The following is a 23971-nucleotide window of genomic DNA, read 5'->3' as shown; positions in this document are numbered from 1 at the left end:
TAGGGATCCACTCTTTTATAAACTCCCTCATATTCTTGCCTTCTTCATCTTCCTTAAGGCCCACTATCTTTATGTTATTTCTTCTGTTATAATTTTCCAATATATCTATTTTTTCAGCTAGTAGTTCTTGTGTCTCTATAGATTTTATATGATTCCTCCAATTTCTTTTTTAAGTCTTTTACCTCCATTTCTGCTGCTACTGCCCGCTCTTCCATCTTGTCCATTTTCTTTCCCATTTCTGTTAAGGTCATATCTATTTTGTTCATTTTCTCTCCTGTGTTGTTTATTCTTCTTCTTAAATCATTAAATTCCTGTGTCTGCCATTCTTTAAATGACTCCATGTATCCTCTAACAAGAGAAAGTATATCCTTTATCTTGCCTTTCCCTTCTTCTTCTATTTCACTGTACTCTTCCTCCTCTTCTTCCTCTGGGTTGGCCATCTGTTGTTTCTTTGTTGCCCTTTTCTTCTCTTCTTTCTTGTTTCCATTGTCTTCTGTGTTCTCTTCTTGCTGCAGGTGTTTTGCAGCTGTCGTTGCCGGCTGTGGAGATCGACTCCCCAGCTGGTCCCCCCTCCCGTCGGTGTGTTTTTTTTCATGCGCGATTGCGCACTTTTACTCGGCTCAGCGAGCCATTTTTGTAGTTCTATTTCTACCGACCTGAGGAAGCGGGCTTCTCTCTCCACAGCGGGCCTCTTTGGACAGGTAAGGCCTTTTCCTTCTTCCTCCGTTGTCTTCTCTTCCTCTCTTCTTACCGTTGATTTTAATTTTTCTTTTTTTGTCGCCATCTTCTTTCCACCTTTATACTCACGTTTCTTTAACTTTTATTTCTGTGCCTTTGTGTTTTCCCTTGTTTTTCCCGACTTTTCTGGAGAGGGCTGGAGTTCACCGTCCGGCCACTACTCCATCACGTGACTCCTCCCAGATTTTTGTGTTTTACTTCAAGTTTATTGTCATCTGATTGCACAAGTACAACCCGATGAAACAGCGTTTGATCTCCGGTCCTCAGTGCAAAATGGGCAGACACACAACCAGATATAACACACATACAGACAAACAATATATATTCATACATACAAATGAATAAATATTGTTCTGTACACTTGAGAGTCTTTAGATGGTGAGTATGAGCTGTTCTTTTGGTCGTTCAGCATTCTCACTGCCCTTGGTGCTAGCTCTGATCCTCCTGGATCTCTTCCCTGACGGGAGCAGCTGAAAGATGCTGTGTGCAGGGTGGAAGGGGGTCCTCAATGATTTTGCACGCCCTCTTCAGACAACGATCCTGGTAGATAATGTCGATGGGGGGAAAGGAAGACGTGAGAGATCCTCTCTGCTGCTCTTATGGTCCTGTGGATTGACCTCCGATCCATTTCTCTGCAGCAACTGTATCTACTCTGTGATGCAACCCGCCAGGACGCTCTCAATAGAGCTCCTGTAGAAGGTTGACATGACGGTGGCCGGTAGCCTTGCCCGCTTCAGTCTTCTCAGGAAGTGCAGTCACATCGCAATCACTTGGAAGTTCGACTCCCCTCTATGGTTGACTGTGGAAATGAGCAGCTGTATACCTATGGAAAATCTCACATATAACTTATAAATATAATATATAAATACGTCACTTTTGTAAAAGTCTGGCAGCCAAACCTGGACCACATAGGGGCGCAGATACAGTAATAATCAGGATCAAAAAATGGCATAAAAGTAACTAATATACTGTGGCGGTGCACATCACTGATGGCAGGTGATCTGGCTCCGTGTGTTACGGTCGCGGCAGCAGAGCAGCCGCGTCAAGATGGCGCCACCAGGGTCACCTTTTCCGCCGGCTGGGTCGGGTTTCCCTGTGTGCAAGGTAACGTCATAACGTCGTTTCCGGCATGAGGGCGGGACTTACCCGTAGCCTTATAAGGGGCAGTGCAGGAAGTTTCATTAAACAACTGGAGTGCAAACGAGCCCCCGGTCTCGTTCTTCCTGACTCCGTTTAGCTGCCACTGCAACTCATTCAATAACAGTTTCCCCAACTGTACTTTATATACTTAAAATATACGTAAGCTCTGATGGTGAACAGATCTGTATATATGGAAGGGGCCGAAGGGACTGTTTTGTTTTTGTTTCTTGTGTTTGTGAGAAAAAGTTTAATATTTTGTATATTTAAAATGTCACTATAAGTTTTGAAAAAAAGGAAGTTCAGTCACTGTTGCACCTTCCTGACTAGTGAGGAGATGTTAAGTGTCCATGATAGGTCGCTATTTAAGTGAACTCCAAGGAACGTAGTGCTCTCCACTCTCCCCTCCACTGAGTTGTTGATGTGTAGTGGAGGATGGTCATTCCTGGTCCTCCTGTTGAAGTCCACGATCATCTCCTTCACCTTGTCCACGTCGAGACTCAGATTGTTATTCTTGCACCGTACCACGAGATTTTCCACCTCATCTCTGTAGGGCATCTTGTCGTTGTTGCCGATGAAGCCAACGACTGTTCTGCTTTCAGCAAACTTGATGACTTGTTGGGGCTGGATCTGGCTATGCAGTCGTGGGTCAGTAGCGTGAACAGGAGCGGCCTGAGCTTGCAGTCCTGAGGTGTGCCCGTGTTCAGCGTGACAGTGCTTGATGTTCTACTACCGGCCTGGACAGACTTTCCGTTAGGAAAGTGATTGAGAGGAGTATAGAATGACAGTCGGTCCCAATACATTGGAAAAATTGTAATTTCCAATGCGTTCGATTAATTATTTCCACACAACTTTCCAAAGACATTTCCTTATAGGTAAAATATTTCAAAATTTTTCAAAGCTGAGATAAATGGAATAAAAACACAAAAATTCTGGAGGAAATCTGCGGGGTCACACAACTATCAGCTAACTGCAGGGGGCGACCTTTGTACCTGCAGGAAGACCACCTGGGAGGCTGACCCCACCTAGCCGGCTGTCAATCAACTGACCTGGATAGAGCCCTTGAGCCAGCCCCTGCCGGGCCATTGAGACTGAAACTGGTGTGCAACATTAAGTGGATTAAAGCCTGTAGTACAGTCTTTCTGTGTCTGCCTGCTGCACCATGGTGCACCACATGCCTGATCAGGGAAGTTAAAGTTTTTCACAGGAGTTGTCAAGATTAACGTTTCTGTCTTCCATTGTGGCGCGATCGGAGGTCAATCCACAGGACCACGAGTGGTAGAAAGGATCACCGGAGACTCCCTCCACCCCCGTCGATCTGGCGGGATCCCCAGCTAAAGAGGGCACGCAAAATCATTGAGGACATCTTCCACCCCGCACACTGCTGCTCCCCTCGGGAAAGAGATACAGGGGGATCAAAGCCAGCACCATCAGGTTGAAGAGCAGCGTCTTTCTACAGGCACGACGAAAGATACTGCTCACACTAACTCTCATATTTACAAAACAATATTAATTCATTGGTATCTATGAATACTTGTCCTGAATACATATTGTTTGTCTATATGTGTGTTATGTCTGGTTGTGTGTCTGCGTGTTTTTGAAACATTTTGTTTTAGATTAAACTTGTGCAATTAGATGATAATAAACTTGACTTGTCTTTGTGAGGAGTTTGAGGAGATTCAGTGGATCACCCAAGACTCAGAATCAGAATTATAATCAGGATTTATTGTCATGAACAAGTCATGAAATTCGGGGTTTTGCTGCAGCATCATAGTGTAAACATTTAATTATAACCATCTTACAACATTCCTGTAAATACATAAAAATAACAGTGCACGAAAAGTAAGGCAGTGTATTTGGAGATGTTGACACCCAGAAATTTGAAGTTCTTGATTCTCTTCAACACTGAGCCCTCGATGAGGACTGGGTCGTGTTCCCCTGACTTTCTCCTTGGTTTTGCTGACTTTGAGCGCAAGGTTGTTGTTATTACACCATTCAACGAGCTGATCTACCTCCCTCCTGTATGCTTCCTCATTGCCATTTGTGATTCTTCCGACAACTGTGGTGTCATCAGCAAACTTGTAGATGGCATTGGAATTGTGCCTGGCCACACAGTCATGGGTGTATAACGAGTAGAGCAGTGGCCTAAGCACGCATCCTTGAGGAGACGTTGTTTCCAATTCGTACTGACTGTGGTCTTCCAATGAGAAAGTCAACGATCCAGTTGCAGAAGTGGGTACGGAGGCCTAGAGTTTGTAGCTTCTGGACCAGCACTGAGGGAATAATGGTGTTGAAGGTTGAACTGTAGTCGATGAAGAGCAGCCGTGTGTATGAATTGCTGTTTTCGAGGTGATCCAGGGCTGAGTGGAGAGCCAGCGATATTTGAATCTGCTGCGGAGCGATTGTGACGATAGGCAAATTCCAGTGGGTCCAGATCTTTGTTTAGATACATGTTAATTCTGGCCATGACCAGCCTCTTGAAGCATTTCATCACAGTAGAAGTTAATGCTGCTGGGCAGTATTCATTGAGGCAGCTTGCAAATATTTACAGATCCATACCAAAGATAGGGCAGGCAGGAGGGGCAGCTATATCATCAGTGCCCTGTGGGGCAAGGCTTCCCCTCCTTCTTGGGGCCTCTTTGCTGAACTGATGGTGCTACCTGTTGGAAGAGAAACACAAAAGATCACAGACGCTGTGATTTTACTATTAACACAGAAGTACTAGAGGAACTCTGCAGGTCTCACAGCATCTATAAGAGGGAAAGATAATTCCAACTTGACACCGGTTCCCCCCAGTGAGGGGAGAACTACAAGCTGGGCTCCAACAGACAGAAGAGCAAAAGAATGAACTTCCTCGCTTGCATTAATCAGGGGGCATTGCTGGCAAGACCACTGATTGTTACTCATCTAATGACCTCTGTCAGGTGGTGGGGGACTCTCTGGAGTCCTTGTGAGAATGAAAAAGCTCGAAACACTACTGAGGAGGGGGTTCCAGAATTTAAATCAAATGAAGTTGGGGTAGATGGGGGGTGCAGCATGGTTAGCACCAGGCTTTTACAGCACCAAAGATCGGGACGGGTGTTCCAATCCCACACTGTCTGTCAGGAGCTTATACGTTCTCCCCTTGTCTGCATAGGATTTCCCCGAGGGCGCCAATTTCCTCCCACGATTCAAACTGTACCAGGGTGGTACAGGCTCGAGGGCCGAAAGGGCCTGTTACCGTTCTGTATGTATGAAGTCAAGTTTTATTGTCGTGTTCCAAGGTGTGGTGATAGTTGGTCTTCAGATCAGATTCTATTTATTGCCATGTAATAAAACAGTAATGTAATATTACACAAGATCGTCTTTCATCTGCCATTGGCATTTCCCCTGACAGTCAGATAAAGCAAGAGAGAGTCCACTCAGAGTCACTGAGTGTCTGTGGATTCACCTCCAGCACACCCACGGCGTCTGCAGCCATTCAGTTCAAACCACCTCAACCCGAGCTCCAGATTCAATCCTCTGGCACGATGAGGAATCCTCCAGCGCCCAGGGCCACCCTCTTGATACCTGACCTGCGATTTGGCCCACAACCGTGGCGCCAATGGCAAACTTGTGGATGGCATTTGAATCGTGCCCGGCCCCACATTCGTGGGTGGAGAGCGGGTAGAGCAGTGGGTGAAGATTGCAGCCTCGAGGTGCATCTGTGTTGATCGTTGACCTGCCTACTTACAGAACTGAGGCCAATAATTGCACAGATTACCTCGTGAAAACACAGAATACTACAGGCCCTTCGGCCCTCATTGTTGCTGTGGTGATACAACCACTCCACTGGCCACACTCCTACCAGCCTACCATAGGGGGGAACCACCTAAGATCACCCTTTGGGCGACAGTCAGATGTAGAGCCAGTGAAGACTGGTGTACAAAGGTTAAGCTAATTAAAGCCTGTGGAGTTTGTGTCAGAATTATTCCCACAGCAGCGCTTACAGTTGTGCCAACCCAAATATTCCTACCTTCCTATCTTGTAACCCTCTATTTCTATTCCATCCATGCATCTATCTAAGAGTCTTTTAAATGCCCCTAATGTTTCATCCTCCACCACCACCCCCTGGTGAGGCATTCCAGGCCCCCACAACTCTCTGTGTAAAAGTTTCCTCCCTTCACTTTCTACAGACGTCCTCTGGTGTTTGCTGCTCCGTCCCTGGGAAAAAGAGGTGTTGCCTGTCTATCCTGCTTTTGCCTCTTCATCGACTTATCAGTCCTCATGTGTACCTTTCTTTTCCTTCCCTCTGACACTGCCTGGCCCAACTGCTGGCTCTGGGTGGCTTCAGTGCAAAGCCACATTCTGGCAAACCAGTTGTGTGGGGGCTGGGTGACCTAGATCCACCTCTTTAAAATTTCTGCATGAAGACTGAAAATGCATTTAGAATTCCAGAACATTACAACACAGAAAACAGGACAAACTATTATTCTGCCTAGTCCCACTGACCTGCTCCCACTCCATCACCCTCCATACCCCTCCCATCATGTACCTATCCAAATTCTTCTTAAATGTGAACATTGAGCCCGCATTCACCACTTCTCTGTGGGAAGAAGCTCCCCTTAGACCTTTCCCCTTCACCCTGGGAAAAGGGGGCTGACTGTCCACCCTATCTCTGCCTCTCAGAATCTTGTCGACCTCGATCAAGTCTCCTCTCATCCTTCTATGCTCCAAAGGGAGAAGTCCCAGCGCTTCTAACCTTGCCTCATAAGGTTTGATTCCCAAACCAGGCAACATCCTGGTGAATCTTTTCTGCCCCTCTCCATGGCTTCCACATCCTTCCTGCAATGGGGGTGACCAGAACTGAACACAATTCTCTAAATGGGGTCTCACCAGAGATTTGTAGAGTTGTAACATGACCTCTCTACACTTGAATTCAATCCCCCCATTAATGAAGCCCAGCGTCCCATAGACCATCTTAACGATCCTATCAACTTGTGCGGCGACCTTGAGGGATGTAGGGATTTGAACCTCAAGGTTCCTCTGTTCCTCCACACTGTGAAGTAACCTACTCAGCCTTCAGATTTGTCTTTGCAAGATCCATCTAAACAAAATCCCTGGGGTTGGCATGCTTTTCCCACTGGCCATTCCTAACCACCTCCATCACTTCACTCTCCAACCTCTTCATTTTCCAGCCTTTAAGAACCTACTCCCGCCCAATTAGACCTTCTTAAATGACGGGAATACAGAGCCAGTCCAATTCCTGTCTTTTAATCAATTGTAGCCCAGAGTAAATGAGAGCCTCTTCCCCGCCCCCCCCCCACCATTCGGCCTTTTGTGTGCAGGCCTCTGATTGGGCTGCTGTCCCGGGATTGAGCCCATCCCATTCACGGGGTGGAGGGGGGGGGGGGAAGAAATAAAAACCCCCTCCAGCAGGATTTCCATTGAAATCGATTCACACATAGTTCTCACCTGGGTCCACCCAGCAGTGTCCCTGCGCCTTGCTCCACCGAGCTGGGACTGGGGGGGGGGGGGGAAGGGGGGAAGGGTGGGGGCCAGTCATCCCTCGTGTACGAGCCCCACCAGTGGCACAGCGTTTCTTGGAGCTGCAGATGGAGTCGGTACGCCGGAGGGAAGATTGGGGCTCCCCGCCGGGCGATGGGGGCGCCGGCCGCCGGCCGCCCTGCGCCTTCCCACCGGACCAGCGGCGGGTGCCCGGAGTACACGTGGAGAGCGAGGCTGGTCGGGCAGGTAGGGTGGAACCCCCCCCCCACCTCCCCCCCCCCCCCACCCCCCGCGCCAATCTCGGGAGTGGCGTGGGCTGAGTCGGGATTAGCCGCGCTCACCTGCCCCTCCACCGCTGACCGGGATCCCAGCGCGGTCCTGAGCGCGGAGACTGCCCTGGAAAGGTCCTGGGACACCGGCACGGAAAGAAGAGCAGGGTCCGTAGAACGTTACAGATCAGAAACAGGCCCTTCGGCTCTTTAACTCTACCTCGTGAAAACCCAACACTGGAGAAAATCAGCGGGTTAAACCGTATCCTTTATCCAGCAGAGAGGTACCTGACAATGTTTGGCCCTTGATCCCCTCATCAATGTATCAGCGAAAGTCTGTGGTTCTCGTAAAAACACCAGACGGGAGAAACTCAGCAGGTCAAAGGGGGTCCAGGAGAAACTCAACAGGTCAAAGGGAGATCCGAGAGAAACTCAGCATGTCAAAGGGGGGTCCGAGAGAAACTCAGCAGGTCAAGGGGGGTCCAGGAGAAACTCAACAAGTCAAAGGCGGATCCGAGAGAAACTCAGCAAGTCAAAGGGGGATCCGAGAGAAACTCAGCAGGTCAAGGGGGGTCCAGGAGAAACTCAACAAGTCAAAGGCGGATCCGAGAGAAACTCAACAGGTCAAAGGGGGATCCGAGAGAAACTCAGCATGTCAAAGGGGGGTCCGAGAGAAACTCAGCAGGTCAAGGGGGGGTCCGAGAGAAACTCAGCATGTCAAAGGGGGGTCCGGGAGAAACTCAGCAGGTCAAGGGGGGGTGGGGTCCGGGAGAACCTCAGCAGCTCAAGAGGGATCAGAGAGAAGCTCAAGAGGGATCAGAGAGAAACTCAGCAGGTCGAGGGGTCCGGCAGAAACTCAGCAGGTCATGGGGGGTCCGGGAGAAACTTAGCAGGTCGAGGGGTCCGGGAGAAACTCAGCAGGTCATGGGGGGTCCGGGAGAAACTCAGCAGGTCAAGGGGGGGGGGGTCCGGGAGAACCTCAGCAGCTCAAGAGGGGTCAGGGAGAAACTCAGCAGGTCGAGGGGTCCGGGAGAAACTCAGCATGTCATGGGGGGTCCGGGAGAAACTCAACAGGTCAAAGGGGGTCCGGGAGAAACTCAGCAGGTCAAGGGGGGTCAGGGAGAAATTCAGCAGGTCAAGGGTGGTCAGGGAGAAACTCAGCCGGTCAAGGGAGGTCAGGGATAAACTCAGCCGGTCAAGGGGGGTCAGGGAGAAATTCAGCAGGTCAAGGGTGGTCAGGGAGAAACTCAGCAGGTCAAGGGAGGTCAGGGAGAAACTCAGCCGGTCAAGGGGGGTCAGGGAGAAACTCAGCAGGTCAAGGGGCGGTTCGGGAGAAACTCAGCAGGTCAAGGGGGAGGGGTCCAGGTGAAACTCAGCAGGTCAAGGGGAGGGGGTACGGGAGAAACTCAGCAGGTCAAGGGGAGGGGGTCCAGGAGAAACTTAGAAGGTCAGGGGGGTCCGGGAGAAACTCTGCAGGTCACGGAAGGGGTCAGGGAGAAACTCAGCAGGTCAAAGGGGGGACCGGGAGAAACTCAGCAGGTTAAGGAGGGGGTCTGGAGAAACTCAGCAGATCAAAGGGGGGTCCAGGAGAAACTCAGCAGGTCAAGGGGGAGGGGTCCGGGTGAAACTCAGCAGGTCAAGGGAAGGGTGTCCGGGAGAAACTCAGCAGGTAGAGGTGTGGGGGTCCGGGGAGAAACTCAGCAGGTCAAGGGGGGTCCGGGAGAAACTAAGCTGGTCAAGGGGGGTCCGGGAGAAACTCAGCAGGTCAAGGGGGAGGTGTCCGGGTGAAACAGCAGGTCAAGGGGAGGGGGTCCGGGAGAAACTCAGCAGGTCATGGGGGGTCCGGGAGAAACTCAACAGGTCAAGGGGTCCGGGAGAAACTCAGCAGGTCAAGGGGGGTCAGGGAGAAATTCAGCAGGTCAAGGGTGGTCAGGGAGAAACTCAGCAGGTCAAGGGAGGTCAGGGAGAAACTCAGCAGGTCAAGGGGGGTCAGGGAGAAATTCAGCAGGTCAAGGGTGGTCAGGGAGAAACTCAGCAGGTCAAGGGAGGTCAGGGAGAAACTCAGCCGGTCAAGGGGGGTCAGGGAGAAACTCAGCAGGTCAAGGGGCGGTTCGGGAGAAACTCAGCAGGTCAAGGGGGAGGGGTCCAGGTGAAACTCAGCAGGTCAAGGGGAGGGGGTACGGGAGAAACTCAGCAGGTCAAGGGGAGGGGGTCCGGGAGAAACTTAGAAGGTCAGGGGGGTCCGGGAGAAACTCTGCAGGTCACGGAAGGGGTCTGGGAGAAACTCAGCAGGTCAAAGGGGGGACCGGGAGAAACTCAGCAGGTTAAGGAGGGGGTCTGGAGAAACTCAGCAGATCAAAGGGGGGTCCAGGAGAAACTCAGCAGGTCAAGGGGGAGGGGTCCGGGTGAAACTCAGCAGGTCAAGGGAAGGGTGTCCGGGAGAAACTCAGCAGATAGAGGTGTGGGGGTCCGGGGAGAAACTCAGCAGGTCAAAGGGGGGTCGGGGAGAAACTCAGCAGGTCAAAGGGGGGTCTGGGAGAAACTCAGCAGGTCGGGGTGGGGGGAGTCCAGGGAGAAACTCAGCAGGTCGGGGGGGGCCCCGGAGAAACTCAGTTGGTCAAGGGGAAGTCCGGGAGATACAGCAGGTCAAGGTGGGTTCCGGGAGAAACGCAGCGGGTCAAAGGGGGTGTCGGGGAGAAACTCAGCAGGTCAAGGGGGGTCGGGGCGAAACTCAGCAGGTCAAAGGGGGGTCGGGGAGAAACTCAGCAGGTCAAGGGGGAGGGGTCTGGGAGAATCTCAGCAGGTCAATGGGGGGTCCAGGAGAAACAAAGCAGGTGAAGGGGGAGGGGTCTGGAGAAACTCAGCAGGTCAAGGGGGAGGGGTCTTGGAGAAACTCAGCAGGTCAAGGGGGGGGGTCCGGGAGAACCTCAGCAGCTCAAGAGGGGTCAGGGAGAAACTCAGCAGGTCGAGGGGTCCGGGAGAAACTCAGCAGGTCATGGGGGGTCCGGGAGAAACTCAACAGGTCAAAGGGGGTCCGGGAGAAACTCAGCAGGTCAAGGGGGGGGGGGGTCCGGGAGAACCTCAGCAGCTCAAGAGGGGTCAGGGAGAAACTCAGAAGGTCAAGGGGTCCGGGAGAAACTCAGCAGGTCATGGGGGGTCCGGGAGAAATTCAGCAGGTCAAGGGGGGTCAGGGAGAAACTCAGCAGGTCAAGGGAGGTCAGGGAGAAACTCAGCCGGTCAAGGGGGGTCAGGGAGAAACTCAGCAGGTCAAGGGGCGGTTCGGGAGAAACTCAGCAGGTCAAGGGGGAGGGGTCCAGGTGAAACTCAGCAGGTCAAGGGGAGGGGGTCCGAGAGAAACTCAGCATGTCAAAGGGGGGTCCAAGAGAAACTCAGCATGTCAAAGGGGGGTCCGAGAGAAACTCAGCATGTCAAACGGGGGTCCGAGAGAAACTCAGCATGTCAAAGGGGGGTCCAGGAGAAACTCATCAGGTCACGGAGGGGGTCAGGGAGAAACTCAGCAGGTCAAAGGGGGGACCGGGAGAAACTCAGCAGGTTAAGGAGGGGGTCTGGAGAAACTCAGCAGATCAAAGGGGGGTCCAGGAGAAACTCAGCAGGTCAAGGGGGAGGGGTCCGGGTGAAACTCAGCAGGTCAAGGGAAGGGTGTCCGGGAGAAACTCAGCAGGTAGAGGTGTGGGGGTCCGTGGAGAAACTCAGCAGGTCAAGGAGGGTCCGGGAGAAACTCAGCTGGTCAAGGGGGGTCCGGGAGAAACTGAGCAGGTCAAGGGGGAGGGGTCCGGGTGAAACTCAGCAGGTCAAGGGGAGGGGTTCCGGGAGAAACTCAGCAGGCCAAGGGGAGGGGGTCCGGGAAAAACTTAGAAGGTCAGGGGGGATCCGGGAGAAACTCAGCAGGTCACGGAGGGGGTCAGGGACAAACTCAGCAGATCAAAGGGGGGGTCCAGGAGAAACTCAGCAGGTCAAGGGGGAGGGGTCCGGGTGAAACTCAGCACGTCACGGAGCGGTTCGGGAGAAACTCAGCAGGTGAAGGGGGAGGGGTCTGGAGAAACTCAGCAGGTGAAGGGGGAGGGGTCTGGGAGAATCTCAGCAGGTCAAGGAGGGGGAGGTCTGGGAGAAACTCAGCAGGTCAAGGGGAGGGGGTCCGGGAGAAACTTAGAAGGTCAGGGGGGGTCCGGGAGAAACTCATCAGGTCACGGAGTGGGTCCGGGAGAAACTCAGCAGGTCAAAGGGGGGACCGGGAGAAACTCAGCAGATCAAGGAGGGGGTCTGGAGAAACTCAGCAGATCAAAGAGGGGTCCAGAAGAAACTCAGCAGGTCAAGGGGGAGGGGTCCGGGTGAAACTCAGCAGGTCAAGGGAAGGGTGTCCGGGAGAAACTCAGCAGGTAGAGGTGTGGAGGTCTGGGGAGAAACTCAGCAGGTCAAGTGGGGTCCGGGAGAAACTCCGCTGGTCAAGGGGGGTCCGGGAGAAACTCAGCAGGTCAAGGGGGGGGTCTGGGAGGAGAACAGCAGGTCAAGTGGGGGGTCCGGGACGAAATCAGCAAGTCAAGGGGGGGTCCCGGGAGAAACTCAGTTGGTCAGGTGGAGTCCAGGAGAGACTCAGTTGGTCAAGAGGGGGTCCGGGAGAAACTAAGCAGGTCAAAGGGGGTTCCGGGAGAAACTCAGCAGGTCAAAAGGGGTTCCGGGAGAAACTCAGCAGGTCAACGGGGGTTCGTGGAGAAACTCAGCAGGTCAACGGGGGCTCGGGGGGAAACTCAGCAGGTCAAAGGGGGGGTCGGTGAGAAACTCAGCAGGTCAAAGGGGCGTCGGGGAGAAAATCAGCAGGTCAAAGGGGGGTACACAGCAGGTCGGGGTGGGGGGGGTCCAGGGAGAAACTCAGCAGGTCGGGGGGGGGTCCCGGGAGAATCTCAGCAGGTCGGGGGGGGTCCCGGAGAAACTCAGCAGGTCAAGGGGGGTCCAGGAGAAACTCAGCAGGTCAAGGGGGGTCCAGGAGAAACTCAGCAGGTCAAAGGGGGTCCAGGAGAAACTCAACAGGTCAAAGGGGGATCCGAGAGAAACTCAGCATGTCAAAGGGGGGTCCGAGAGAAGCTCAGCAGGTCAAGGGGGGTCCAGGAGAAACTCAGCAGGTCAAAGGGGGGTCCGGTAGAAACTTAGCAGGTCGAGGGGTCCGGGAGAAACTCAGCAGGTCATGGGGGGTCCGGGAGAAACTCAGCAGGTCAAGGGGGGGGGGAGAACTAAGCAGGTCAAAGGGGGTTCCGGGAGAAACTCAGCAGGTCAAAAGGGGGTCCGGGAGAACCTCAGCAGCTCAAGAGGGGTCAGGGAGAAACTCAGCAGGTCGAGGGGTCCGGGAGAAACTCAGCAGGTCGAGGGGTCCGGGAGAAACTCAGCAGGTCGAGGGGTCCGGGAGAAACTCAACAGGTCAAAGGGGGTCCGGGAGAAACTCAGCAGGTCAAGGGGGGTCAGGGAGAAATTCAGCAGGTCAAGGGGGGTCAGGGAGAAACTCAGCAGGTCAAGGGAGGTCAGGGAGAAACTCAGCCGGTCAAGGGGGGTCAGGGAGAAACTCAGCAGGTCAAGGGGCGGTTCGGGAGAAACTCAGCAGGTCAAGGGGGAGGGGTCCAGGTGAAACTCAGCAGGTCAAGGGGAGGGGGTCCGAGAGAAACTCAGCATGTCAAAGGGGGGTCCAAGAGAAACTCAGCATGTCAAAGGGGGGTCCGAGAGAAACTCAGCATGTCAAACGGGGGTCCGAGAGAAACTCAGCATGTCAAAGGGGGGTCCAGGAGAAACTCATCAGGTCACGGAGGGGGTCAGGGAGAAACTCAGCAGGTCAAAGGGGGGACCGGGAGAAACTCAGCAGGTTAAGGAGGGGGTCTGGAGAAACTCAGCAGATCAAAGGGGGGTCCAGGAGAAACTCAGCAGGTCAAGGGGGAGGGGTCCGGGTGAAACTCAGCAGGTCAAGGGAAGGGTGTCCGGGAGAAACTCAGCAGGTAGAGGTGTGGGGGTCCGTGGAGAAACTCAGCAGGTCAAGGAGGGTCCGGGAGAAACTCAGCTGGTCAAGGGGGGTCCGGGAGAAACTGAGCAGGTCAAGGGGGAGGGGTCCGGGTGAAACTCAGCAGGTCAAGGGGAGGGGTTCCGGGAGAAACTCAGCAGGCCAAGGGGAGGGGGTCCGGGAAAAACTTAGAAGGTCAGGGGGGATCCGGGAGAAACTCAGCAGGTCACGGAGGGGGTCAGGGACAAACTCAGCAGATCAAAGGGGGGGTCCAGGAGAAACTCAGCAGGTCAAGGGGGAGGGGTCCGGGTGAAACTCAGCACGTCACGGAGCGGTTCGGGAGAAACTCAGCAGGTGAAGGGGGAGGGGTCTGGAGAAACTCAGCAGGTGAAGGGGGAGGGGTCTGGGAGAATCTCAGCAGGTCAAGGAGGGGGAGGTCTGGGAGAAACTCAGCAGGTCAAGGGGAGGGGGTCCGGGAGAAACTTAGAAGGTCAGGGGGGGTCCGGGAGAAACTCATCAGGTCACGGAGTGGGTCCGGGAGAAACTCAGCAGGTCAAAGGGGGGACCGGGAGAAACTCAGCAGATCAAGGAGGGGGTCTGGAGAAACTCAGCAGATCAAAGAGGGGTCCAGAAGAAACTCAGCAGGTCAAGGGGGAGGGGTCCGGGTGAAACTCAGCAGGTCAAGGGAAGGGTGTCCGGGAGAAACTCAGCAGGTAGAGGTGTGGAGGTCTGGGGAGAAACTCAGCAGGTCAAGTGGGGTCCGGGAGAAACTCCGCTGGTCAAGGGGGGTCCGGGAGAAACTCAGCAGGTCAAGGGGGGGGTCTGGGAGGAGAACAGCAGGTCAAGTGGGGGATCCGGGACGAAATCAGCAAGTCAAGGGGGGGTCCCGGGAGAAACTCAGTTGGTCAGGTGGAGTCCAGGAGAGACTCAGTTGGTCAAGAGGGGGTCCGGGAGAAACTAAGCAGGTCAAAGGGGGTTCCGGGAGAAACTCAGCAGGTCAAAAGGGGTTCCGGGAGAAACTCAGCAGGTCAACGGGGGTTCGTGGAGAAACTCAGCAGGTCAACGGGGGCTCGGGGGGAAACTCAGCAGGTCAAAGGGGGGGTCGGTGAGAAACTCAGCAGGTCAAAGGGGCGTCGGGGAGAAAATCAGCAGGTCAAAGGGGGGTACACAGCAGGTCGGGGTGGGGGGGGTCCAGGGAGAAACTCAGCAGGTCGGGGGGGGTCCCGGGAGAATCTCAGCAGGTCGGGGGGGGTCCCGGAGAAACTCAGCAGGTCAAGGGGGGTCCAGGAGAAACTCAGCAGGTCAAGGGGGGTCCAGGAGAAACTCAGCAGGTCAAAGGGGGTCCAGGAGAAACTCAACAGGTCAAAGGGGGATCCGAGAGAAACTCAGCATGTCAAAGGGGGGTCCGAGAGAAGCTCAGCAGGTCAAGGGGGGTCCAGGAGAAACTCAGCAGGTCAAAGGGGGGTCCGGTAGAAACTTAGCAGGTCGAGGGGTCCGGGAGAAACTCAGCAGGTCATGGGGGGTCCGGGAGAAACTCAGCAGGTCAAGGGGGGGGGGGTCCGGGAGAACCTCAGCAGCTCAAGAGGGGTCAGGGAGAAACTCAGCAGGTCGAGGGGTCCGGGAGAAACTCAGCAGGTCGAGAGGTCCGGGAGAAACTCAGCAGGTCAAAGGGGGTCCGGGAGAAACTCAGCAGGTCAAGGGGGGTCAGGGAGAAATTCAGCAGGTCAAGGGGGGTCAGGGAGAAACTCAGCAGGTCAAGGGAGGTCAGGTAGAAACTCAGCCGGTCAAGGGGGGTCAGGGAGAAACTCAGCAGGTCAAGGGGCGGTTCGGGAGAAACTCAGCAGGTCAAGGGGGAGGGGTCCAGGTGAAACTCAGCAGGTCAAGGGGAGGGGGTCCGGGAGAATCTCAGCAGGTCAAGGGGAGGGGGTCTGGGAGAAACTCAGCAGGTCATGGGGGGTCCGGGAGAAACTCAGCAGGTCAAGGGGGGGGGTCCGGGAGAACCTCAGCAGCTCAAGAGGGGTCAGGGAGAAACTCAGCAGGTCGGGGTGGGGGGAGTCCAGGGAGAAACTCAGCAGGTCGGGGGGGGTCCCGGAGAAACTCAGTTGGTCAAGGGGAAGTCCGGGAGATACAGCAGGTCAAGGGGGGTTCCGGGAGAAACTCAGCGGGTCAAAGGGGGGGTCGGGGAGAAACTCAGCAGGTCAAGGGGGGTCAGGGCGAAACTCAGCAGGTCAAAGGGGGGTCGGGGAGAAACTCAGCAGGTCAAGGGGGAGGGGTCTGGGAGAATCGCAGCAGGTCAATGGGGGGTCCAGGAGAAACAAAGCAGGTGAAGGGGGAGGGGTCTGGAGAAACTCAGCAGGTCAAGGGGGAGGGGTCTTGGAGAAACTCAGCAGGTCAAGGGGGGTCCGGGAGAACGCTGGTCAAGGGGGGTCCGGGAGAAACTCAGCAGGTCAAGAGGGGGGTCTGGGAGGAAAAGAGCAGGTCAAGTGCGGGGTCCGGGACGAAATCAGCAAGTCAAGGGGGGGTCCCGGGAGAAACTCAGTTGGTCAGGTGGAGTCCAGGAGAGACTCAGTTGGTCAAGAGGGGGTCCGGGAGAAACTAAGCAGGTCAAAGGGGGTTCCGGGAGAAACTCAGCAGGTCAAAAGGGGTTCCGGGAGAAACTCAGCAGGTCAACGGGGGGTCGTGGAGAAACTCAGCAGGTCAACGGGTGCTCGGGGAGAAACTCAGCAGGTCAAAGGGGGGGTCGGTGAGAAACTCAGCAGGTCAAAGGGGGGGTCGGTGAGAAACTCAGCAGGTCAAAGGGGCGTCGGGGAGAAACTCAGCAGGTCAAAGGGGGGTACACAGCAGGTCGGGGTGGGGGGGGGTCCAGGGAGAATCTCAGCAGGTTGGGGGGGGGTCCCGGGACAATCTCAGCAGGTCGGGAGGGGTCCCGGAGAAACTCAGCAGGTCAAGGGGGGTCCAGGAGAAACTCAGCAGGTCAAGGGGGGTCCAGGAGAAACTCAGCAGGTCAAAGGGGGTCCAGGAGAAACTCAACAGGTCAAAGGGGGATCCGAGTGAAACTCAGCATGTCAAAGGGGGGTCCGAGAGAAACTCAGCAGGTCAAGGGGGGTCCAGGAGAAACTCAGCAGGTCAAAGGGGGGTCCGGGAGAAACTTAGCAGGTCGAGGGGTCCGGGAGAAACTCAGCATGTCATGGGGGGTCCGGGAGAAACTCAGCAGGTCAAGGGGGGGGGGGTCCGGGAGAACCTCAGCTGCTCAAGAGGGGTCAGGGAGAAACTAAGCTGGTCAAGGGGGGTCCGGGAGAAACTCAGCAGGTCAAGGGGGAGGGGTCCGGGTGAAACAGCAGGTCAAGGGGAGGGGGTCCGGGAGAAACTCAGCAGGTCAAGGGGAGGGGGTCCGGGAGAAATTTAGAAGGTCAGGGGGGGTCCGGGACAAACTCATCTGGTCACGGAGGGGGTCAGCGAGAAACTCAGCAGATCAAAGGGGGATCCAGGAGAAACTCAGCAGGTCCAGGGGGAGGGGTCCGGGTGAAACTCAGCAGGTCAAGGGAAGGGTGTCCGGGAGAAACTCAGCAGGTCAAGGGGGGTCCGGGAGAAACTCCGCTAGTCAAGGGGGGTCCGGGAGAAACTCAGCAGGTGAAGGGGGGGGTCTGGGAGGAAAACAGCAGGTCAAGTGGGGGGTCCAGGACGAAATCAGCAAGTCAAGGGGGAGTCCCGGGAGAATCTCAGTTGGTCAGGTGGAGTCCAGGAGAGACTCAGTTGGTCAAGAGGGGGTCCGGGAGAAACTGAGCAGGTCAAAGGGGGTTCCGGGAGAAACTCAGCAGGTCAAAAGGGGTTCCGGGAGAAACTCAGCAGGTCAACGGGGGGTCGTGGAGAAACTCAGCAGGTCAACGGGGGCTCGGGGAGAAACTCAGCAGGTCAACGGGGGCTCGGGGAGAAACTCAGCAGGTCAAAGGGGGGGTCGGTGAGAAACTCAGCAGGTCAAAGGGGCGTCGGGGAGAAAATCAGCAGGTCAAAGGGGGGTACACAGCAGGTCGGGGTGGGGGGGGTCCAGGGAGAAACTCAGCAGGTCGGGGGGGTCCCGGGAGAATCTCAGCAGGTCGGGGGGGTCCCGGAGAAACTCAGCAGGTCAAGGGGGGTCCAGGAGAAACTCAGCAGGTCAAAGGGGGGTCCGGGAGAAACTTAGCAGGTCGAGGGGTCCGGGAGAAACGCAGCAGGTCATGGGGGGTCCGGGAGAAACTCAGCAGGTCAAGGGGGGGGGGTCCGGGAGAACCTCAGCAGCTCAAGAGGGGTCAGGGAGAAACTCAGCAGGTCGAGGGGTCCGGGAGAAACTCAGCAGGTCGAGGGGTCTGGGAGAAACTCAGCAGGTCGAGGGGTCCGGGAGAAACTCAGCAGGTCATGGGGGGTCCGGGAGAAACTCAACAGGTCAAAGGGGGTCCGGGAGAAACTCAGCAGGTCAAGGGGGGTCAGGGAGAAATTCAGCAGGTCAAGGGTGGTCAGGGAGAAACTCAGCAGGTCAAGGGAGGTCAGGGAGAAACTCAGCCGGTCAAGGGGGGTCAGGGAGAAACTCAGCAGGTCAAGGGGCGGTTCAGGAGAAACTCAGCAGGTCAAGGGGGAGGGGTCAGGGAGAAACTCAGCGGGTCAAAGGGGGGACCGGGAGAAACTCAGCAGGTTAAGGAGGGGGTCTGGAGAAACTCAGCAGATCAAAGGGGGGTTCAGGAGAAACTCAGCAGGTCAAGGGGGAGGGGTCCGGGTGAAACTCAGCAGGTCAAGGGAAGGGTGTCCGGGAGAAACTCAGCAGGTAGAGGTGTGGGGGTCCGGTGAGAAACTCAGCAGGTCAAGGGGGGTCCGGGAGAAACTAAGCTGGTCAAGGGGGGTCCGGGAGAAACTCAGCAGGTCAAGGGGGAGGGGTCCGGGTGAAACAGCAGGTCAAGGGGAGGGGGTCCGGGAGAAACTCAGCAGGTCAAGGGGAGGGGGTCCGGGAGAAATTTAGAAGGTCAGGGGGGGTCCGGGACAAACTCAGCTGGTCACGGAGGGGGTCAGGGAGAAACTCAGCAGATCAAAGGGGGATCCAGGAGAAACTCAGCAGGTCCAGGGGGAGGGGTCCGGGTGAAACTCAGCAGGTCAAGGGAAGGGTGTCCGGGAGAAACTCAGCAGGTAGAGGTGTGGGGGTCCGGGGAGAAACTCAGCTGGTCAAGTGGGGTCCGGGAGAAACTCAGCTGGTCAAGGGGGGTCTGGGAGAAACTCAGCAGGTCAAAGAGGGGTTGGGGAGAAACTCAGCAGGTCAAAGGGGGGTCGGGGAGAAACTCAGCAGGTCAAAGGGGGGTCTGGGAGAAACTCAGCAGGTCGGGGTGGGGGGAGTCCAGGGAGAAACTCAGCAGGTCGGGGGGGGTCCCGGAGAAACTCAGTTGGTCAAGGGGAAGTCCGGGAGATACAGCAGGTCAAGGGGGGTTCCGGGAGAAACTCAGCGGGTCAAAGGGGGGGGTCGGGGAGAAACTCAGCAGGTCAAGGGGGGTGGGGGCGAAACTCAGCAGGTCAAAGGGGGGTCGGGGAGAAACTCAGCAGGTCAAGGGGGAGGGGTCTGGGAGAATCGCAGCAGGTCAAGGGGGGTCCAGGAGAAACTCAGCAGGTCAAGGGGGGTCCAGGAGAAACTCAGCAGGTCAAAGGGGGTCCAGGAGAAACTCAACAGGTCAAAGGGGGATCCGAGAGAAACTCAGCATGTCAAAGGGGGTTCCGAGAGAAACTCAGCAGGTCAAGGGGGGTCCAGGAGAAACTCAGCAGGTCAAAGGGGGGTCCGGGAGAAACTTAGCAGGTCGAGGGGTCCGGGAGAAACTCAGCAGGTCATGGGGGGTCCGGGAGAAACTCAGCAGGTCAAGGGGGGGGGGTCCGGGAGAACCTCAGCTGCTCAAGAGGGGTCAGGGAGAAACTCAGCAGGTCGAGGGGTCCGTGAGAAACTCAGCAGGTCGAGGGGTCCGGGTGAAACTCAGCAGGTCGAGGGGTCCGGGAGAAACTCAGCAGGTCATGGGGGGTCCGGGAGAAACTCAACAGGTCAAAGGGGGTCCGGGAGAAACTCAGCAGGTCAAGGGGGGTCAGGGAGAATTTCAGCAGGTCAAGGGGGAGGGGTCCGGGTGAAACTCAGCAGGTCAAGGGAATGGTGTCCGGGAGAAACTCAGCAGGTAGAGGTTTGGGGGTCCGGGGAGAAACTCAGCTGGTCAAGTGGGGTCCGGGTGAAACTCAGCAGGTCAAGGGAATGGTGTCCGAGAGAAACTCAGCAGGTAGAGGTGTGGGGGTCCGGGGAGAAACTCAGTTGGTCAAGAGGGGGTCCGGGAGAAACTCAGCAGGTCAAAGGGGGTTCCGGGAGAAACTCAGCAGGTCCAAAGGGGTTCCGGGAGAAACTCAGCAGGTCAACAGGGGGTCGTGGAGAAACTCAGCAGGTCAACGGGGGCTCGGGGAGAAACTCAGCAGGTCAAAGGGGGGGTTGGTGAGAAACTCAGCAGGTCAAAGAGGGGTTGGGGAGAAACTCAGCAGGTCAAACGGGGGTCTGGGAGAAACTCAGCAGGTCGGGGTGGGGGGAGTCCAGGGAGAAACTCAGCAGGTCGGGGGGGGTCCCGGGAGAATCTCAGCAGGTCGGGGGGAGTCCCGGGAGAATCTCAGCAGGTCGGGGGGGGTCCCGGAGAACCTCAGTTGGTCAAGGGGAAGTCCGGGAGATACAGCAGGTCAAGGGGGGTTCCGGGAGAAACTCAGGAGGTCAAAGGGGGGGTCGGGGATAAACTCAGCAGGTCAAGGGGGGTCGGGGCGAAACTCAGCAGGTCAAAGGGGGGTCGGGGAGAAACTCAGCAGGTCAAGGTGAGGGGTCTGGGAGAATCTCAGCAGGTCAAGGGGGGGTCCAGGAGAAACAAAGCAGGTGAAGGGGGAGGGGTCTGGAGAAACTCAGCAGGTCAAGGGGTAGGGGTCTTGGAGGAACTCAGCAGGTCAAGTGGGGGGTCCGGGAAGAAATCAGCAGGTCAAGGGGGGGTCCCGGGAGAAACAGCAGGTCAAGGGGGCAGGGGTTCCGGGAGAAACTCAGCAGGTCAGGGATGGGGTCCGGAAAAAACTCATTTGGTCAAGGGGAGTCCAGGAGAGACTCAGTTGGTCAAGAGGGGGTCTGGGAGAAACTCAGCAGGTCAACGGGGGGTCGTGGAGAAACTCAACAGGTCAAAGGGAGAGCCGAGAGAAATTCAGCATGTCAAAGGGTGGTCCGGGAGAAACTCAACAGGTCAAGGGGTCCGGGAGAAACTCAGCAGGTCAAGGGGGGTCAGGGAGAAATTCAGCAGGTCAAGGGTGGTCAGGGAGAAACTCAGCAGGTCAAGGGAGGTCAGGGAGAAACTCAGCAGGTCAAGGGGGGTCAGGGAGAAATTCAGCAGGTCAAGGGTGGTCAGGGAGAAACTCAGCAGGTCAAGGGAGGTCAGGGAGAAACTCAGCCGGTCAAGGGGGGTCAGGGAGAAACTCAGCAGGTCAAGGGGCGGTTCGGGAGAAACTCAGCAGGTCAAGGGGGAGGGGTCCAGGTGAAACTCAGCAGGTCAAGGGGAGGGGGTACGGGAGAAACTCAGCTGGTCAAGGGGAGGGGGTCCGGGAGAAACTTAGAAGGTCAGGGGGGTCCGGGAGAAACTCTGCAGGTCACGGAAGGGGTCTGGGAGAAACTCAGCAGGTCAAAGGGGGGACCGGGAGAAACTCAGCAGGTTAAGGAGGGGGTCTGGAGAAACTCAGCAGATCAAAGGGGGGTCCAGGAGAAACTCAGCAGGTCAAGGGGGAGGGGTCCGGGTGAAACTCAGCAGGTCAAGGGAAGGGTGTCCGGGAGAAACTCAGCAGATAGAGGTGTGGGGGTCCGGGGAGAAACTCAGCAGGTCAAAGGGGGGTCGGGGAGAAACTCAGCAGGTCAAAGGAGGGTCAGGGAGAAACTCAGCAGGTCGGGGTGGGGGGAGTCCAGGGAGAAACTCAGCAGGTCGGGGGGGGCCCCGGAGAAACAAAGTTGGTCAAGGGGAAGTCCGGGAGATACAGCAGGTCAAGGGGGGTTCCGGGAGAAACGCAGCGGGTCAAAGGGGGTGTCGGGGATAAACTCAGCAGGTCAAAGGGGGGTCGGGGAGAAACTCAGCAGGTCAAGGGGGAGGGGTCTGGGAGAATCTCAGCAGGTCAATGGGGGGTCCAGGAGAAACAAAGCAGGTGAAGGGGGAGGGGTCTGGAGAAACTCAGCAGGTCAAGGGGGAGGGGTCTTGGAGAAACTCAGCAGGTCAAGGGGGGGGGGTCCGGGAGACCCTCAGCAGCTCAAGAGGGGTCAGGGAGAAACTCAGCAGGTCGAGGGGTCCGGGAGAAACTCAGCAGGTCATGGGGGGTCCGGGAGAAACTCAACAGGTCAAAGGGGGTTCGGGAGAAACTCAGCAGGTCAAGGGGGGGGGGGGTCCGGGAGAACCTCAGCAGCTCAAGAGGGGTCAGGGAGAAACTCAGAAGGTCAAGGGGTCCGGGAGAAACTCAGCAGGTCATGGGGGGTCCGGGAGAAATTCAGCAGGTCAAGGGGGGTCAGGGAGAAACTCAGCAGGTCAAGGGAGGTCAGGGAGAAACTCAGCCGGTCAAGGGGGGTCAGGGAGAAACTTAGCAGGTCAAGGGGCGGTTCGGGAGAAACTCAGCAGGTCAAGGGGGAGGGGTCCAGGTGAAACTCAGCAGGTCAAGGGGAGGGGGTCCGAGAGAAACTCAGCGTCAAAGGGGGGTCCAAGAGAAACTCAGCATGTCAAAGGGGGGTCCGAGAGAAACTCAGCATGTCAAACGGGGGTCCGAGAGAAACTCAGCATGTCAAAGGGGGGTCCAGGAGAAACTCATCAGGTCACGGAGGGGGTCAGGGAGAAACTCAGCAGGTCAAAGGGGGGACCGGGAGAAACTCAGCAGGTTAAGGAGGGGGTCTGGAGAAACTCAGCAGATCAAAGGGGGGTCCAGGAGAAACTCAGCAGGTCAAGGGGGAGGGGTCCGGGTGAAACTCAGCAGGTCAAGGGAAGGGTGTCCGGGAGAAACTCAGCAGGTAGAGGTGTGGGGGTCCGTGGAGAAACTCAGCAGGTCAAGGAGGGTCCGGGAGAAACTCAGCTGGTCAAGGGGGGTCCGGGAGAAACTGAGCAGGTCAAGGGGGAGGGGTCCGGGTGAAACTCAGCAGGTCAAGGGGAGGGGTTCCGGGAGAAACTCAGCAGGCCAAGGGGAGGGGGTCCGGGAAAAACTTAGAAGGTCAGGGGGGATCCGGGAGAAACTCAGCAGGTCACGGAGGGGGTCAGGGACAAACTCAGCAGATCAAAGGGGGGGTCCAGGAGAAACTCAGCAGGTCAAGGGGGAGGGGTCCGGGTGAAACTCAGCACGTCACGGAGCGGTTCGGGAGAAACTCAGCAGGTGAAGGGGGAGGGGTCTGGAGAAACTCAGCAGGTGAAGGGGGAGGGGTCTGGGAGAATCTCAGCAGGTCAAGGAGGGGGAGGTCTGGGAGAAACTCAGCAGGTCAAGGGGAGGGGGTCCGGGAGAAACTTAGAAGGTCAGGGGGGGTCCGGGAGAAACTCATCAGGTCACGGAGTGGGTCCGGGAGAAACTCAGCAGGTCAAAGGGGGGACCGGGAGAAACTCAGCAGATCAAGGAGGGGGTCTGGAGAAACTCAGCAGATCAAAGAGGGGTCCAGAAGAAACTCAGCAGGTCAAGGGGGAGGGGTCCGGGTGAAACTCAGCAGGTCAAGGGAAGGGTGTCCGGGAGAAACTCAGCAGGTAGAGGTGTGGAGGTCTGGGGAGAAACTCAGCAGGTCAAGTGGGGTCCGGGAGAAACTCCGCTGGTCAAGGGGGGTCCGGGAGAAACTCAGCAGGTCAAGGGGGGGGTCTGGGAGGAGAACAGCAGGTCAAGTGGGGGGTCCGGGACGAAATCAGCAAGTCAAGGGGGGGTCCCGGGAGAAACTCAGTTGGTCAGGTGGAGTCCAGGAGAGACTCAGTTGGTCAAGAGGGGGTCCGGGAGAAACTAAGCAGGTCAAAGGGGGTTCCGGGAGAAACTCAGCAGGTCAAAAGGGGTTCCGGGAGAAACTCAGTAGGTCAACGGGGGTTCGTGGAGAAACTCAGCAGGTCAACGGGGGCTCGGGGGGAAACTCAGCAGGTCAAAGGGGGGGTCGGTGAGAAACTCAGCAGGTCAAAGGGGAGTCGGGGAGAAAATCAGCAGGTCAAAGGGGGGTACACAGCAGGTCGGGGTGGGGGGGGTCCAGGGAGAAACTCAGCAGGTCGGGGGGGGGTCCCGGGAGAATCTCAGCAGGTCGGGGGGGGTCCCGGAGAAACTCAGCAGGTCAAGGGGGGTCCAGGAGAAACTCAGCAGGTCAAGGGGGGTCCAGGAG

General features: G+C 56.3%; 1 protein-coding gene across 1 annotated transcript; it reads left to right on the top strand.

Moving 5' to 3' along the window:
* Window positions 1-8324: 8324 nt before the first annotated feature.
* LOC138753038 (uncharacterized transmembrane protein DDB_G0289901-like) lies at window positions 8325-23759 on the top strand. Its single transcript, XM_069915631.1, has 4 exons — window positions 8325-8473; window positions 11878-12383; window positions 14161-14697; window positions 23203-23759. The coding sequence occupies exons 1-4, from the start codon at window positions 8325-8327 to the stop codon at window positions 23757-23759; spliced, it is 1749 nt and encodes a 582-aa protein (XP_069771732.1).
* Window positions 23760-23971: the final 212 nt, after the last annotated feature.

Source organism: Narcine bancroftii, chromosome 2, assembly GCF_036971445.1.
Source record: "Narcine bancroftii isolate sNarBan1 chromosome 2, sNarBan1.hap1, whole genome shotgun sequence".
NCBI classification, from domain to species: Eukaryota; Metazoa; Chordata; class Chondrichthyes; order Torpediniformes; family Narcinidae; genus Narcine; species Narcine bancroftii.
The sequence above is the reverse complement of the archived record's forward strand: the minus strand, read 5'-3'. Positions and strand labels throughout refer to the sequence as shown.

Excerpts from the sequence above, each read along its gene's own strand:
- LOC138753038 (XM_069915631.1), top strand. The coding sequence starts at position 8,325 with ATGTCAAAGGGGGGTCCGGGAGAAACTCAGCAGGTCAAGGGGGGGTGG. Across the intron at positions 8,474-11,877 it reads GTCCGGCAGAAACTCAGCAG|ATCAAGGAGGGGGTCTGGAG; the intron begins GTCATGGGGGGT and ends GAAACTCAGCAG. Across the intron at positions 14,698-23,202 it reads CTCGGGGGGAAACTCAGCAG|GTCAAAGGGGGGACCGGGAG; the intron begins GTCAAAGGGGGG and ends GAAACTCAGCAG.